Source organism: Mus caroli, unplaced genomic scaffold, assembly GCF_978045245.1.
Source record: "Mus caroli unplaced genomic scaffold, Mus_caroli_1 scaffold_11, whole genome shotgun sequence".
Taxonomy (NCBI): domain Eukaryota; kingdom Metazoa; phylum Chordata; class Mammalia; order Rodentia; family Muridae; genus Mus; species Mus caroli.
In genome coordinates, this window is record NW_028227266.1 from 102,910,027 (window position 1) to 102,927,605 (window position 17,579).

The 17,579-nt window shown below is 45.7% G+C and overlaps 1 protein-coding gene across 1 annotated transcript in view; it reads left to right on the top strand.

The window, feature by feature from the left end:
• Acad11 (acyl-CoA dehydrogenase family member 11) overlaps positions 1 to 17,579 on the top strand; it is a 58,474-nt gene that overhangs the window by 38,249 nt on the left and 2,646 nt on the right. Inside the window, exons 14-19 of the mRNA XM_021171802.3 lie at positions 5,195 to 5,261; positions 6,032 to 6,117; positions 7,032 to 7,103; positions 7,926 to 8,080; positions 15,471 to 15,587; positions 16,438 to 16,547. Coding sequence (XP_021027461.1) covers positions 5,195 to 5,261; positions 6,032 to 6,117; positions 7,032 to 7,103; positions 7,926 to 8,080; positions 15,471 to 15,587; positions 16,438 to 16,547 — 607 coding nt within the window. The remainder of the gene's footprint in view (positions 1 to 5,194; positions 5,262 to 6,031; positions 6,118 to 7,031; positions 7,104 to 7,925; positions 8,081 to 15,470; positions 15,588 to 16,437; positions 16,548 to 17,579) is intronic.

Genomic DNA, 17,579 nt, shown 5'->3' on the forward strand with positions numbered 1-17,579 from the left:
CCATTCCCAGTTTTATTTTACTTACTTTTATGCAGTGTTGGAGTTGAACCTAGAGCTTCATGCATGCTAGACTACCACTGTACCCCCTGAGCCACATCTCCAGCCCAGGTTGCACTTCTGAAGTCAGTTTCTGATAAGACTTGTAATGAAAATGAACCACAAATCCTGTCAGTGCTCTGTTGCTGTCTTCAGCCGTATGCTCACCAAGGAGGTGGTGTATTGTATGGGGTGCATAGAATGGCTTATGGACCTCTAGGTACTGGCTTGAACTAGAAAAATATTATTGAAGAATTCAAAGTGAGCCATTATATTAAACATTTTACTCATTACATTAAAGTAATGTCTCAGAATGGAAGCATGACTTCACGAGGGCTGGAAAAATTGCTCCGTGGTTAAGAACCCAGACTGCAGCACCAGCATTTAACTTCGCATGGTTACAGAGTCCGGGCAAACAAAGGGGAAAGCTCTCCCAGCTGAGTATTTTCAGATAAGGAATTCTAGCTACAATCCACAATGACAGAGAGAGGTTGCCATTTAAAACAAAGTCCAGAATACTAGAGCTCCTGCTTCCTGTTGGTCTTGCTGGTCAGCCCTCTGTCACTAAGATAAAGTCTGAGCTAATTAGTGTAGAGGAGAGGTTTCTTTCTGCTCATGGCCTTAGAGACTCCGATCCATGACCACATGGGCCCTATTGCTCTCGACCCTGGAGCAGATGCTGAATGGCAATGGGAGGGGTCCGGGATGGGGAGGAGGAGGTGGGAGGTAATGTCGGAGTAAAGCACTTAGCTCCTGGCTTAACTTGTAGCCATGAGGCAAACAGGGTAGGAGACAGGTCTAGGGTCCCATGGTGCCCTGCCCCACATAACTTAATGACGTCCACTAAACACTATCTCCCAATGGTTCTGTTGCCTCCTGTCAGTGCCACTTTGGCACCAACTCTTTTTAAACACAGGGGCATGAGAGGACATTTAACATTTAAGCCATGGCATTGGTTGACACAGAGCGAGTGTGCTCAGCTGGACCAAAGTCTCATGCCAGCACTAATTCAGCAGACTACTTGAGGCTTAGCAACATGTTTTATTTCAGTCGCTTCACATTTTCCTCATTTATACTCAGGGAAGTGCTTGCCTTTTTCTTTTAATGAAAAACACTCATTGCTTTTTAACATAATAGTTTCCATTTCACTGTATTTGAAACAATTGGATTTAGTAATAAGATTGTGTTGCAAATGCCCAGAAGGCTGGAAAAATGGTTCCACATTTTATTGCACACAAAATGTAGACAATAAGTCGTGTGTTCAGGGAAAATGAGAAAGAAATTTTTGCTTAACATATTCATTCCCTAATAATAATGTAACATCTCTTTGGCCAGTTTTGCTTTTTAAATTTCCTATTTCAGTTAGTTTGAAGACACCTTCCTTTGTAGTCACCCAGAGAAGTCATGCGTGTGCCTCCATGACTGCGTTCAGACAGTTTTGGTGGCTGTGACTATAGAGACATCAGAGCTGTGATTCAAGTACAAGTCAAGGTGTGCCCTTGATTTGATGCCAGCCTGAGAATGAGTGGAGCCACTCAGTTTAGGCTCTCTGCCTTTTTCCCCAAACCCTCCCTTTCACAGATAAAAAACCATTTTGTGTTTTTAAGATCTATTTAAATATTTCCCAGGCAGAACATGCATGTAGGGTTTCTGAAATTATACATAATAACTTGTAAGTAAGGAAATGCCCCTCTAGCAGGAAAGGACTTCTCCACTGTTGTGAGTTTTATGTTCCGATAAAGGAAAGTTGGGAAATGAAAAGAAACCCAGATCTGGACTTCCTCGTCTAGTCAGACTCTATCATTTGTTTATGTGCTTTGCTTTTCTTTAACCATTTTGAGGGAGTGATGTTGAACAGTCTCACCATGTAGCCCACCCTAGTCTGATACTCCGGATGCTCCCACCTTAGCCCCCCAGTGCTGGGATTTCACACTCTGCTTAGCTGTGATAATATGTTCTTTAAAGTTCCTATTGTCTAGTTGCAATGGTAACACATAAGATCTCCCAGCCTGCTCATCCCTGTCCTGCCACATGGCAGCATGTGCCCTGGAGGAGAGCAGTGGCAGATTTCTGATTTCCACTCTAGTTGAAGGTGACCCGAGTTCTCCCCACTCTCCATCAACACAATCAAGATGGTGTTATCTACCCTTCAATTGGAAGGGTGATAATTTGGCTGCTCTTACTATAACTCTCTGCATTTTAAAATTAAATAGATTTATATCTATTCAATATTAAATAAAAAAACTCAAGAAATAATTCCAACTTAAAAGTGTAACTCTAGTACCAGGTGTGGTGTTACATGCCTTCAATCCCAGCACTGGGGAAGCAGAAGCAGGCAAATCTCTTGAGTTCGAAGCCAACCTGGTCTACAGGGAGAGTTCCAGGACAGCCAGAGCTATAGCCACAGAGAAACTTTAAATGGAGTTTAGAGTTCTGATTCCTGTGTAATGATGTCTCTTCAGGATCCCTTCTGTAGTATAAGGTCCTGAATTCTTTCTCCTCTTTTTCTATCTTTATCCCTTCCTTCCTTCATCCCTGTGTCAACTACAGCTTATCCCTGTGCATGTCCCAGGTCACTAGCACTGGTTTCTCTCCTGTGACCACACTTACAATTGACCCAGAGTGACCCTGAACTTTCAAAACCAGCACTTAGCACTCACTCTGCGGTGAGTTCAGTGTTGGCCCGAGTGTCCTGCTAGATTCCATGAGCCTCTGTAGCAGTGCAAGGCAAACCACCTGGCTTCTCCAAAGAGACTTTCTACTGTTGAGGTCTGTTAGTTCAGCTTCCTAACACTTAAAATCATTCCACAGTATAGTTTGTTTGGAATTGGGGCTGTGTTTCATGTATACATTAGATATCTTACAGTTTCTGATTGCTATTTTCTAATTGAATCATTTGCTTTTATAAGCTTCCACTCCAGACATGCTCCTTTAATTCTGCAGACTGGCTTTTTTTTTTCCCCAGAGACCTCTATGGACACCAGTGTTTCTTCTCCAGTCTGGTCTGTTTGTTTTATAGGTACATTTCAGTGTAAGATATACTATCTTTTTAAAAAATATTTTGGTTTCCTTTTCTTTATTTGTTCCTTTAATTTGCTTGATTAGATTTTTAACTCTTTGAGAGAGAAAAAGTGTAAGTATGCCTGGTAAATTATCAAATCTTACTCACTGGTGTGTATGCTTATTCTGCTCTCACAAAAGTGGATAGTTGAGATAGGTATAGAATTCTGGTCATGGTCTTTTTATCCAGCATCCCTTGCAGTTTGTGAAAAGGATCTCAAGAATCCATTCTCCTTCCTCTTAGGTGCCTTGTTTTCTTCTCTCTGAAACCTTTTAGGATTTTCACTTTGTTACTGATATTTTGAAATATTATATTTATTCTTATGAGAAAAGGAGGCAAAGTTAAGGTTTCTTTTGTTACTGGCATTGACTTATTTCCCAGGCACATTTCTTTCCTGTGTAGCACTCCTTAAGTCGGTTCTCACTGGGGGGGCTCTCAGATCCCTTAGAGTCGGCTGATGGGGGCTGATGGGACGTTGGGCTGATAGGATGCTGGCTTTGACTCCAGCCTCCCAGTGTCAGAGTGAAGTCATTTGATTTCTGTGTGGTGAACTCAGTATGTTCCTCTTCCCAGTATCATTCTAATGAGAATGAATATTGCTTCATTTTCCTATTTATGTCCTTGGCCACTTTCACAACTTCCTTGCCCTGTTGCTCTGTAGGATCTTGTGTCATGGTCTAGACACCTGTGTCTCTGTCAATTTCCCTGGTCCTCTTGCCCTCATATGTTCTCCAGATAATGGAATCTCATCTTTCAGTGGCCACCAATGCTCCAATCCTGCTTCACTTCTTCTGTTTCCTTCTCTCTACAATTTTGCCTTCACTGTATTTTTACATCTTTATTTCAGTGAGAATTCCAATGGTGTTGGAAGGCAGACACCATTCTGCCATTTTGAATCCTCCCAGATTGGTTTTAGAAAAGCGTTCAGCTCAGTTTTAGTTTGTGGGTTGTTTCCAGTGTATAGTACCCTGTTTTCCTAGTGTCTCCTCAGTTAGATTGAAGCCTGTAAGAGCTACAGAATTGTGCCCACTTCACCCTGTGGCTTCTTGAGAGCCACTGACCCAAGTGTGGGGCCTTGCAATGCTTCAGATGAAAGTGATGCTATAAAAAGCAGGCTGCCTCTTTCTGAAGGCCCATACCCACCCCCCAAGCTCCCACCAACCTCACCATCCCAAGCTTTATCTTCTCTCTGGTGGCACCCTCACCTTGCATATGTATGTGTGTATGTGTTTGTGTGTGTGTGTGTGTGTGTGTGTGCATGTATGTATGATATTGTAGTGCATGTATGGTTGTCAGAAGACAACCTACTTGCAGGAGTCAGTTTGTCACTCTTGGCTGCACCTTTACCCTCTGAGTCATCTCATTGGCCCTTCCGTGTGTTTTTGCAAGGTCCTAAGGAAGAATTCTCACAGACCTTAAAAGTATGATAAATAAGACTCAAACGAATAACTTTGTTGTCTAATTTTCATCCTTAATAAACCAATAAATAACCTTACCATTTAAAGATGGGATCAGGGGCTGGCAAGATAACTCAGTGGGGAAGAGCACTGACTGCTCTTCCGAAGGTCATGAGTTCAAATCCCAGCAACCACATGGTGGCTCACAATCAGCCGTAATGAGATCTGATGCCCTCTTCTGGTGCATCTGAAGACAGACAACACTGGGAATCCCAAGTGCTACAGTGTACTTATATATAATAATAAATAAATCTTTAAAGATGGGATAAGAACCTGTAAGATACTACACCAGACATATAAAACTGTACAGCCTTTCGGGAGAGCTAATGCTTACAGTGGCATAAACAAGGCACGATCACTTCTGCCTTAAGCATCACAGCTGTTTCACATTTCGTTAACATCTGGTTATTTTGGCACAACAGTTTTCATCAATGGAGTCCAATCTTGTCCTTGTCTAATCCTTTCTCTTGAATGATGTACAGCATGTACTAAGTGTTATCATTTTAGTGAATGAAATAAGTCTCTCCTTTTGTTTTTTTCTTGGAGTAAAAATAAACTTGAAGGGCATAGAACCTTCAGAGTAGATTGTCACATAAGAGCTTTCCCTTTGTTCTCTCTGCCCCTTTTCTCCTGTTCCTAGGAGCTGGGAATCCCAAGTGCAAAATCGCCATTGTTTTGGGAAGAACGGAGTCTCCCTCTGCATCCAGGTAATAAAGCACTGCTGATGGAGAGGACCAAGGAAGATGAGCCAGGGATGAGCCAAGATGAGCTGTCGTTCTGCCCATTCACATGGTACCACGTGGGCATCCTACCATGGTACAAGATACGCCAATGACTAACATATGTCTGAATCCCAAGTGTTTGCTGTCAAGATCCATCTGGGAAACCATCTAGGGAGTGAGGCATTCGAGAGAGGAGCTGCTGAGGTTGGCAGTGCAGGCCTGAAACCTCAATACTCAGAGGCAGAGGAGGCAGAAGGATCAGAGTCCAGCCTGCTCCACCACAACGTTCAGGCCAGCCTGTGTTATGTAGTGAAACAAAAAAGAAGAAGAAGAAGAAGAGGGGTGAAGGGTAAAGTGTTTATGAATCTGAAAGATGTTTGGATAAAGTAGTTAGAAATTAAATTTTTCAGTGTTCAGTGGGTGTCTGTCAGGTGCAAGGGTCAGCCATTGGTACTGAAGAAGAGAGGGAGAGAAATGTAAATGTTCAGAGCTGTCTGAATTAAAGGCAATTGCCTTCAAATGCTGAACTTGGATGACAGTTGTCATCTAGCACTGTTGAGTAGTGAGCAGCCTCAGGTTTCATTCGCCTTTGAACCCTTGCCTCAATCTGCTCTCTATCCCAGCCTGTGTTAGCCCAGGCTTAGTGTGTCTTTCATGTGCTCACTATTCCAGCCATCCTCCATCACCTGCTCTCACAGAGAAGATGATCCCCTCAACTCTTAGCAGTCTCTCCATGTTGTTTCTCTTTTGTCCAGACACAGACAGCACAGCATGATCCTCGTGCCGATGGACACACCTGGAGTGGAGTTAATAAGGCCTTTGTCGGTGTTTGGCTACATGGGTAGGTACTCAGTAAAGAATCCACGCATCCCACGCAGGAAGACGGAGTCCGCGGAAACCCTGAAGGGAGCCAGCAGTGCCGTGTGCATAACATGCACCTTCAGAGATCCCTCTGGCCCCACAAGCTCTTCAGTGTGCTAGGGAAGGTCCAGACAGCAGATAAGCGGGCAGCAGCACAGCTTCCTGCCCTCTTGTTTACTCCGTGGAAAGGGCAGGTTGTCCTCAAGGAACAGTACTAACTGGCAGGCTTCTCTGCATGTGTGTTTGTATACTCAGAAAGGAAAGTTCAATTGTGTGGGGGAGGGGGGCGGAGGAGGTAGAGAAAGAGTCAATATCTAAGACTGAGAATGAGTACGGCAGCTGGAGTTTCTTATTTTCTCATTCTGGAAATCAATGCCTGGTGATACAATGAGTCTGCTCTAGGGGATAAATGAAGCAGATGGATAAATCAAATTGACAGCATCCATGATGCACATGCGGGACCCAGTCCTCTGTCTCCATTACTCTGCAACTTCAGATGACAGATTTTAAAACCTCCATATCAAATAGTTTCTGAGACTGCGACACCAGCAGTTAAATTTGCTGCAGCAGCTGAGGGTTGAGTTTGACCCTGGAATGTCCACAATATCTTTCAAATGCTACTCTCACTAAATAATTAGACTTTATAGCAGAGTCACTGTCTATAATAACTTCTTTGCTCAAATCATTTTGCATTATAAAATTGTCGTTTTCGAGCCGGGCGTGGTGGCGCATGCCTTTAATCCCAGCACTCGGGAGGCAGAGGCAGGCGGATTTCTGAGTTCAAGGCCAGCCTGGTCTTCGAAGTGAGTGCCAGGACAGCCAGGGCTACATAGAGAAACCCTGTCTCGAAAAACCAAAAAAAAAAAAAAAAAAATGTCGTTTTCTGTTGTATAGATAATGTGCATGGCGGGCACTGGGAGGTCCATTTTAATCACGTGCGCGTTCCTGCCAGCAATTTAATACTAGGTGAGTATTACCAATCTGAGAAAGATACAGCCCTAGTTTAGAAGCCTTCCACCTTCTCCCAGTTATCAAGGAAAATGTTCACTTCATGTATTTTCTTATTGGGATGATACGGTTTTGTTTTAATGCTTAAGGACAGTTTTATATTTTATATCAGTCAGAAAGAAACATAACTGAGTACACACATTATCCAGTTGAGAGCAACATGCTGAAGGCGTGGTCAAGGGCTCCCTGGTGGCTTTAAGAAAATGTTGACACTTTATTTGAATTTAGATCCAAGACAGAATAAAAAGAATAAAATTTAATTGTTCATTACATGCTTGGGATGACACCATCTTTTCATTCGCTGCATGAATGAAATCTCCCCAACCTTCAAAGAGTGTTTTTGTTTCTCGTCACCCCCCAACACGCACACGCACACACATGCCCTGGGATCACCATGGAGAACAATCTGTCCCTCCTTTGCCTTTCATTGTCTCATGTCACCATAACCATGTCCTTTATTTCTGAGCCCTGGATCCCTAATGCGGGGGCAGTGTCTCATCCACCTTTGATGCTATGCAGCCCTGATAAAGCAGCTGATATTCTACTCAAGAGACAGTCCTTACATTATATTGGAATCCAAATCTCTCCTCCACCCCAATCTTAGTGAATGTTGTTGCTTAGTCAATGTTGGAATTGACTCTTTCCACACCAGAAGGCAGTTTGTATTGACGGCAGCTCAGTTTTGTTTTGTTTTTTCTTGTTTTTTTTTTTTTTTTTTCCCATTTATGTAGGTAAAAGGACTGGCTGGGGCATCTTCATGTTCTGTTTGCTTCCTCACAGGTGAAGGCAGGGGCTTTGAAATTTCCCAAGGCCGCCTTGGACCTGGAAGAATCCACCACTGTATGAGAACCGTGGGTTTGGCAGAACGCATTCTGCAGATCATGTGTGACCGGGCCCTGCAGAGGGAGGCCTTCAAAAAGAAGCTCTACGAACATGTAAGGAGACTCACATCCTCGAGCCTGCTGAAGCCCACTCAGTTATGCTGACCTTAGGAGAAAGAGCATCCATGCTGGAGAGGTTTCCTCTGCACGAGCATGGGGTTTTCTGGTGTGGGTGTGGCTGTATCCTGGGTGAGAAGCTGCATTCCCCTTGTGAAAGACGAGCCAGGTCCCATGCTTCAACACCCAGCACACAGAGTATGAGGATGGCCCCAGCCCTCTTAGACTCAGGTTCTCTAGAGAGCCTGGGACATCACAGCTCACTCAGGACTTGGGATTGTCATAGAAAAAGAACTTGCCTTGCCCTTTGGGTTTCTGGAAGAAATTGGATAAGTGTAAACATGTGGGGAAACAGTGTCTGACTCAGAAAAAGAAGGAATATTCCATGTTAGATTTTACAGATGGAACAGGCTGATTCTAATGGAGAGATGGGGCCAGCATTTGGTGGGAGGGAAATGGTTTTTGAATTTTCATCTATATAAATTGTACACCATTGAGTGTGTTCACAACCCACTCTAAACACAGTTATAAGTAGGCAGTAAAATTAGATCATGTGTGTCAGCAGAGGGAAGAGGGATGGCTGCAGACTCTAGAGAACCTTCTACAAGAAGGGAGCTAGCCAAGTCACAACCCACAAGGCCCTCCTAATTTTTAAGAAATCAAGAAAACTCAGTGTTAAGTATTTAATCTTACCTTTGCTCACATGCTAGTACTAGGCCTAGCTTGTGTTGACTGAAGTGCTGTGTTTGCTGCACAGGTGTATGTTATTGTAGGAGGCCACCCTCCCCCACACCCACTCTCCACCACCCCTGAATCCCACTCCTGCACCCCGCACCATTCAGTTATGACCTCAGAATGTTTCGAAGCAGCTTTTTGCTTAGGTTTGGTGGTTTGTCTTGTTGGTTGGTTTATTGCTTTTCTGAAACAGAGTCTTTCTGTGTGGGCCTGGCTGTCCTGGAACTCACAGAGATGCCCCTGCATCTCCCTCCTGAGTAGGGACTGAGAGGTGTACACAGCCTTGCCCAGCTTCCACTTAGGCCTTTATGGGCTGCTTCCATCTTGTGAGATATTCCTTCTTCAGGGTCGGCTCTGAGAGCAGTGTGGATGCAGACGCAAATACTAATATTCACCATAGCAGTGTTGTAGCAGGGGTGGTGGCTGGGAAGAGAGGGGTCTGCAAAATACAATGGCAACAGTTACTTATCAGTAATATTCGTGAGTCTGAGCTCGGCAACATTAACATGGTTTGTTTACAGTGTTGTTTTGGGAAGAATGCAGCCAATCTTGTGAAGCCATGCAGTTTGTGGGGAAGCCTGGGGTTGAGGAGCATTGTGGGACGATGTGGGGACATGAGAGATGTAACCCTATTGCTGCCAGGAAGGGACTCTTGCTCATGGCATTAGCATGGTCTCTTCCTCACATCTTTTCTTTTTTTTTTTTTTTTTAATATTTTTATTCTAAATCAGATAAGGGACTAATATCCTCACATCTTTTCAAGCGCTGAAGGGAGAGGTGGGGAGGGCATGTTGGGTCCTGCGCTCAGGGTTCTGCCCAGGTGCTTTTGAGTGGCATTTGCTTTGCTTGGATTTGTTTTGTTTTGTGAGTTGTGTTTGTTTGTTTGTTTGTTTGTTTGTTTTTGTGAGGCAGTTTCCCTATAAACCTGGATGTCCTGGAACTCGATTTGTAGACCAGGCTGGCCTCAAACCCAGGGTTCTCCTTGCATCAGCCTCTGCCTCCTGAGTGCGGGGATTAAAGGCCTGTGCCCCATGCTTGACTGCTTAACGTGAGTACTGGTTTAATGCTGCACCAGGGAGGAGCTCTCCCGGCTCTCTCCTGTCCTTTAATATATCCCACCGCACCCATGGGGGCTTTAAACCCGTGTCTGTTTCTGCTGGAACCCTCTCACATCTGCCTTGAATTAGTTGAGTTGGCAGAAGCAAAGGGAGCCCGGGCAAGCATGTCATAAACAAGAATCTGCTCCAGCTCTTTTTTTCTTGTCATATTTGTAAAAATGACATTTTGTTTCCCTCAATGCGGAGACTCCTTCCAGCCCCCTTCTAAATTATTCCATCTTTAAAATGAAATTTCATCTTAGTCAATGCAGTTTTCACCCTTCAGTGCTTTTCAGAAATCTGGGGTCTGAGGGGACTCAGCTGGGAACTCGATCCTTCCTTCTAAAAACTGAGACGGGAAAACACTTAAGTCTCTTCAGGAAGGTGTGGCTTCCCTGATTTCCATTCATCAAAAACTGACTGCCAGCGGCTTGCTGGAAACGAATTCTGAGCCTGCTTCCACCTGCAAGGCTCGCCCTGACCTGAGTGCTGGGGCCACAGAACCCCACCATGCTGATTCTGTGGCTGCGTTTCTGAAAAGGAAAAAGAAGCAGAGGAAGCTCATTCAAAACTTATACACACCCAGTCTGTGTGTATCCAGTCGGCCCAGTCTGTGTGTATTCAGTCGGCCCGGTCTGTGTGTATTCAGTCGGCCCGGTCTGTGTGTATTCAGTCGGCCCAGTCTGTGTGTATTCAGTCGGCCCGGTCTGTGTGTATCCAGTCGGCCCACTCTGTGTGTATCCAGTCGGCCCGGTCTGTGTGTATTCAGTCGGCCCAGTCTGTGTGTATTCAGTCGGCCCGGTCTGTGTGCTCACAGTGAGCTCAGGACGGACGAGGTGGTTTCCGTTTGAAGATTCTAAGTGTACAATTTACACTTCATAGTACATTTACATTCACATCGGACATGCATCAGGCCTTAGGAGCCGCATGTGCTGGAAGACAATGACTGGGTGGCAGGTGGCTGTGGGAATTCACATGGCTTGAATTGAGCCCTGGAATTGGCTGGTCAGGCTTAGCAAGCACCATAAACAGTAATTCTGTGTTTCAAACTGAGAAGCCCAAAACCCATTGATCACCTGGGATGGGTTATGAATGCCGTGCTGTGTCTGGGATTTATGGCACATGAAACCATAACCCAGGAAGTTCCCTCCTCGGCTCCACGTTCCGACAACTGAGGGAAACACAGAGGATTTTCACAGAGATAAGTGGGAAACAAGTACTCACTGTTGTATGTTGAGATAATTATAGCCACACAGACAGCTGTATGAGATAATGCCGAAAGATCTCTTCTACCCAGTTCTCCTCAGTGGGAGAGGCTTGAAAAGCTACAGAAGCACATGAGAATGATGCTGATGCTGTCCTGGGTACCATTCAGCTACAGAATTCCCATCACCACGAGCTCATTTATGCCATCCTTTCATCAACCAGACTCACCTCACTCTACTCCGTACCTTCATTGGCTCCCAGCAACCATAATCCGCTCCATTTTAAGTCTTTTTTTTTTTTTTTTGCATTCCAGGCATGGAATTGAATTGTATAGTATGTAAGTAAGCCTTGGGGACTGGCTCTTTTCCTCAGTCGTGGTTCTTTGGAGACTCAGCAAGCCGTGTGATTCGGTAGCTGATTCTTTGTACTGCTGAGCAGCATCTCTTAGTGTAGAGGTGCCACGGGTGAGCTATGCATCTACCAGGCACACCCATCTTGTTTATGGCTTTGTGGTTCTGGTTGTTACAAAGCTGGTGTAATCACTTATATTAGGTGTCCCTGGGTGATACGATCGATCGATCGTTGTACTCAGCTCACTAGCTGTGTATCAATGGTCCAGGGTCTATGCACCCCCACCAGTATGTGGTGATGTCACAGATTTTTCCTTTAAGCACTCTGACTGATTTGTAATGACCTGCCAAACTGCTTTCATCCATGTGACTCCAGCGGGTATCTTGTCATCGTTTGTCTCGCTCTTCCCTTGGGCTTGGGCTCCTGTCTGATGTCCGTTGTCTGCCTGGATAATTTGGTGGTTTCTACTGGGTGATTTTTACATTCTAGGCACTGTACTTTATCAGCTCTGTGGTTTTCAAGTATTTCCCCCTGTGGTGTTCTTTCCCCATTCTCCTTTGATTTTAGTGAACTCCCACTTGTCCTGTTGTCTTGGTGGCCCATGTGTGGGCATCAGTCTGGGGCCTTTGCTTTATCCCTCTCTGCTCTGGAGCACAGAGTGGTGGGTGTAGCCTTGCTCTGAGGGATGGCTCTTCAGACTCCTGCTTTGTCCATTCATTTGCCCCAGCATTTGTTGGAGAGGGTATCCTTCCTCAGTTTAATGCTCTTGTGCCTCCGCCTCCGCAGAGGCCGCTGGGCACGTTGGTGGTGTTCTGTTTCTGCTTCTCTGCTGTGTGAGCTCTCCTGAGTCTCTTCTAGCCCCTCACAGTACTTATACAACTCCTCTCGAGGTAAGCTACGCTGGCTCCTCTCACTTTTCCCTTCTTGTTAAACATTTCAGCTACTCCAGGCTCAGCTACTCCAGGCTCAGCTACTCCGGTGCCTTTGCTTCTCCACATAGTTTTGCTCTAAAGATTGTTTTACATGACAGCTGATTATGTTTGCATGACACATTATTTTCCTTTTTTGTTTTTGCCATTTTTGCCATGTCATATCTCAGGAATGTTTCTTTAAGACATGAACAGACTTACCAGTGGCAAACAAATACATCAAAGGGGGATCCAAGCATTAGAAAAATGCAGGCTGGATCCACAGTGAAATATCTCTGACTGAAAGATTCCTAACAGTACCCAGTGCTTGGGAAACACCCAGGACTGTCATAGTCGGCCAGTGTAAACACTACGTGGTACATCCACTAAGCCAACTATTTCTTATAAATGTTAGCGAATGCAAACAACTCCACTTCTAGTGTTTGCTTAAAAAAATGAAACAAAACAAAAACAACAACAATAAAATGAAGAACATATACTCATACCAAAGGCTATATAGAAATGTTTACTGAGGCTCCATGGATCAGAAATGGGCGTAGCCCAATGTCCCTCAGCAGATGACTGGGTAACAGACCACGCTCCTCTCTAGAATGGAGTCATTCGCAGCAGCTAGCATTGCTGGCTGTTTAATAAACAGGAAGTTGTGGATAGAAGTCAAAGCATTGCGCTCCATGGAAGAAGCTGAAGAACCATCTGCATCAAACACACGCTAGACAACCTCCTTCAAACACACGCTAGACAACCTCCTTCAAACACACGCTAGACAACCTCCTTCAAACACACGCTAGACAACCTCCTTCAAACACACGCTAGACAACCTCCTTCAAACACACGCTAGACAACCTCTTTCAAACACACGCTAGACAACCTCCTTCAAACACACGCTAGACAACCTCCTTCAAACACACGCTAGACAACCTCCTTCAAACACACGCTAGACAACCTCCTTCAAACACACGCTAGACAACCTCCTTCAAACACACGCTAGATAACCTCCTGGCAGGGCACCCTGGGAAAGGCAAGGCGGTGGCGGGTCAGAGGAGGCTTTAAAGTGCCCGTGTGTGTGTGTGTGTGTGTGTGTGTGTGTGTGTGTGTGTGTGTGTATGTGTGTGTGTGTGAGAGAGAGAGACAGACAGACAGACAAGGAGAGGGGGGAGGCGGGGGGGGGAACCTTAGAACATCCTCTAAGGGCTTTCTGCATGTTTGGAGGCAGCTTATGTTTATTTGTATGTTATGGGTATGGGTGTTTTGCCTGCATGTGTACGGGAATAAGAGAACATTCGATCCCCTGGAACTAGTTACAGACAATTGTGAGCTGCCATATGGGTTCTTGGAACTGAACCCAGGTCCTCTGGAAAATCAGCCAGTGCTCTTAACCACCCCCCGCCCCAGGCTCTTTCTCCAGTCTTGGTAGTTTTATTTAGCCCCGAACTCCTGGTTCCTCTGCCTCTCCTTCCCTAGTACTGGTGGTACAGGCACGAGGCACCTCTCTAAGCATGGAAGGTCTTTTTAAATAAATAACATCACAATAAAGGGCTGCTGGGTCATCTGAGATATTTCACTGCGGATCCAGCCTGCATTTTTCTAATGCTTGGATCCCCTTTGTGTTGGGAATAATCTAGTCTGATTAGAGCCAGCTCCTCCATTGTACTTGTATGGACTGGTATTCACATGGCCCAAGAGAAGTGTGGCAATGAGGCAGTTGCTCAGTTCAGCCACTTGACATCAGACATTTAGATATTCAAATAAAAGCCAGCCAGCCAGCCAGCCAGCCAGCCAGCCACCATGCTACACAGATGGGTAGAAGACACCCAGAGACCCACCTGGTTTGTGGCCACTACACTGTGCAACTATGTAGTGAAGAGATGAGCAAGAAAGAGAAACAGAATGGCCTGAGCACTGTGAGTCGAGGCAGAACAGGCAAGGGCAGAGAGGAGCAGCCTGATGTGAGTAGCATGCCCTGCTACCTGAGGCCATGTCATCATGGCCCATGCGGCTGCAGCAGCAAGGTAAACAGGGCTGGCTTACCCAAAGGTGAGCTAGCCAATGCAGTGTTGGAGAGCTCGCTCTGGTGGTGTGGGTGCAGGAATGCTGACCAGCTGAGTCACCACCCATGCCCACATTCAGGGCTTTTGTGTTGGCCCACGCCAACATCTACCCCATCTATGAACTGCTGGAGCAAGAGAAACAGCTGGTTCTGAAAAGCCTAAGCTGCAGGACCTCCATGACACAGGGCAACAACAGGATCCCAGAGACGCCCCAGTGAGGATCTAGTATTGATAGAGCAGCAGAAGCCAGGGACCTCAGAGCAGATCAGTGACTTACTGCAATGAACATTTACAACTAAAGATGTAAGGACAAAGGGGTGTGCTGTGTGACACACTGTGGCATACTACAGCTTCCATGTGAGATTTTTGTTTGCTTGTTTGGTTTGGGGTTTTTTTGTTTGTTTATTTTATTATTTTTATCATTTTTTCTCTTAATCTGTTGTTAGGGAGTTGCAAGGGTGGAGGGCCAATAGGGATGGGGAGATGAGTGGGACTGGGGTGTATGTTGTGAAATTCACAAAGAATCAATAAAAAATTAAAAGAAAAAAGATATCCACCAGGCATGGTGGCACACGCCTTTAATCCCAGCACTCGGGAAGCAGAGGCAAGCAGATTTCTGAGTTCGAGGCCGGTCTACAGAGAGAGTTCCATGACAGCCAGGGCTATACAGAGAAACCCTGTCTCAAAAAACCAAAAAAAAAAAAAAAAAAAAAAAACAACCCCTCCCCCCCCCCAAAAAAAAAGAAAGAAAAAAGATATCCAAATAGGCACCTTGCCACCATGCCTGGCAGCCTGAGTTTGAAGATCATGGTACAACACACACACACAAATGAATGAATTTTTCTTTTTCTGAGTGACTGGTGCTTCTTTGTACAATCTTCTCATTATAACTATGATATCCACATGTTTGTAGCTGAGACTTTGACTCAAAGGTGTATGCAGCCAGGCTTGTGAACTCCCATTGGACTAGGAAAGGTTTATCAAACAAGACCCCACTGATCGTTCCCTCGCTCCCCTGCAGGAAGTCGTGGCTCACTGGATTGCTAAGAGCCGTATAGCCATCGAGAAGATCCGCTTGCTGACCTTGAAAGCAGCTCACAGCATAGATACTCTGGGCAGTGCCTCAGCCAGGAAGGAGGTGAGCTACACACCCTGCTCCAACCCCTGCATCACCAGCCTCAGGGTCTTCTCCTCTATCTCCCACCCACTGGCTGTTTCAGGGTTCTTGGCCCCGCCCCCACCCCCCAGGATGGCACTCTGAATACAGGAAGCCTCCGCGTGGTTTTGGTTTAAAGACTGAATGTTGTCAGTGGATCCCATGCTGGCTTTCCTCACAGTGGCCTGCCTGAGGGGATGACTTTCAGGATGCAGAATGCCTTAAGAACTGTTCAGATGAGACCACAAGGGCTGGGGAAGTCCTAGGCTTTCTACATCCCTGGAGTTGATGGTGCCCACTGCACGATCCCTGCTAGCTTTGTGTCCAGCGTGTCTAGCATCTCTCAGCATCTGGCCTCGGGCTGGATAGATGATGGGTATGGGTTGTAGGAAGGACTCTGCCACATTGTAAATGTTCCATTAGACATCTAATTGCCCCCCTGCCTTTCATGAATCCAGCTTATCTGGAATAAGGACAAAACCATTTTATTCTAAAAGTCCATAACGTTTCTAAGAAAAGAACAGAGTAATGGAGCAGAAACATTCCAAGTATGATTTACCAGCTGCCTGAATCCTTTTGGAAACAAGGCTACTTGGAAACTAATGTGATCTGGAAGTGAGATTCCTTTCCAGAAGGTCTCTGCTGAGTGAAATACAGCCTTAGCCGAAGCCTTCTGTTGGCCTCCACCACAGACAGATCCTGTTTCCGACGTGACTTGGGTATGGGGACAGTTTTTTGTTCTCTCTCACAGAGAAATGCCAATTCTATCAAATCCTGCCACGCTTTTCATGGTCCGACAAAAGAACATTTTTTCCCTATCTTGCTTCTGTAGATTGCAATGATCAAAGTGGCTGCCCCCAAAGCTGTCTGCAAAATAGCTGACTGGGCCATCCAGGTGCACGGCGGCGCGGGAGTTTCCCAGGATTACCCTCTGGCTAACATGTAAGTAGATGCTGGTTAGGAACATCTACATTGAGTGCCGGGAGATGATTGATTCAGGGGATAAAGAGCTCTGTGCAGGTGTGGGGACTGGAGTTTGCATTTGAAGAACCGGTGTGAAAGGTGAGTACAGTAGCACCTGTCTGAAGTCCCAGTGCCTCCCCTTCAAGCTTGGAGGCAGAGGCAGGGAGTCCAGAGAAAAACCACAAACTCCACACATAGTGTTAGCCTGGCTTACAAAATAGGGAGCAGAGTACAATGTGAGAATAAACCCCCAAGACACACACACACACCATGCACACATGTGCACACACACACCATACACAAAAATTTTAAGATATTATATTTAAAAGGGTTGGCATTAAAAATGCAAAGATTGAAATAAGTGTTAGTCAGAAGATTAAATGAGGTGTTTTAAACCTACAGATGCTCTACAGGCAGTAAGGACGCCTCCTTTGTATAATTCTAGGTGGAGGGAGGGGGTTACTGTGGTTCTCAAGCTTTCAGAAGCAGCCGCTCTTAGAGGACAGCCCCGTCTGACTCTGCCCTGTTAGCCTGTGCCCTGAGCGGTGTACTGGGGCTTCTGGGCTCCAACAAGGCCTTCCACTCAGAAGCAGGAAGGGGAGGAGGGCCACAGGGTGCAGCAGCTGACTGTGCAGCCTGACTCTGGCTACTGAACATGACTGACAGTTCTGTTTCCCACATGTCCTTCTCCACACACAGCATCATCTTCTACACACCTATCTTTAACCTTAAAGAGAGCTAAGCGTGTGCCTCCATGCTGTTGGCTGCCTGTGGCTTCCCTGAGCTCTCAGTCCCAGTCGGTCTAGAGAGCATGGCAAGCTTGGAGGGAGAGGAGCCCACCTACTCCACGTGGACTTTTACCCTTGTGCCAGCATGGTGGCACATGACTGTAATTACAGTACTTGGGGGCTGGGTGTCAGCAGGAGGACTGAGAGTGAGTTCCCTCGGGCTATGTAACAAGTTAGAGAGATAGCCACATAGAGAGACCCTGCTTCAAAGTCAAACAAACAG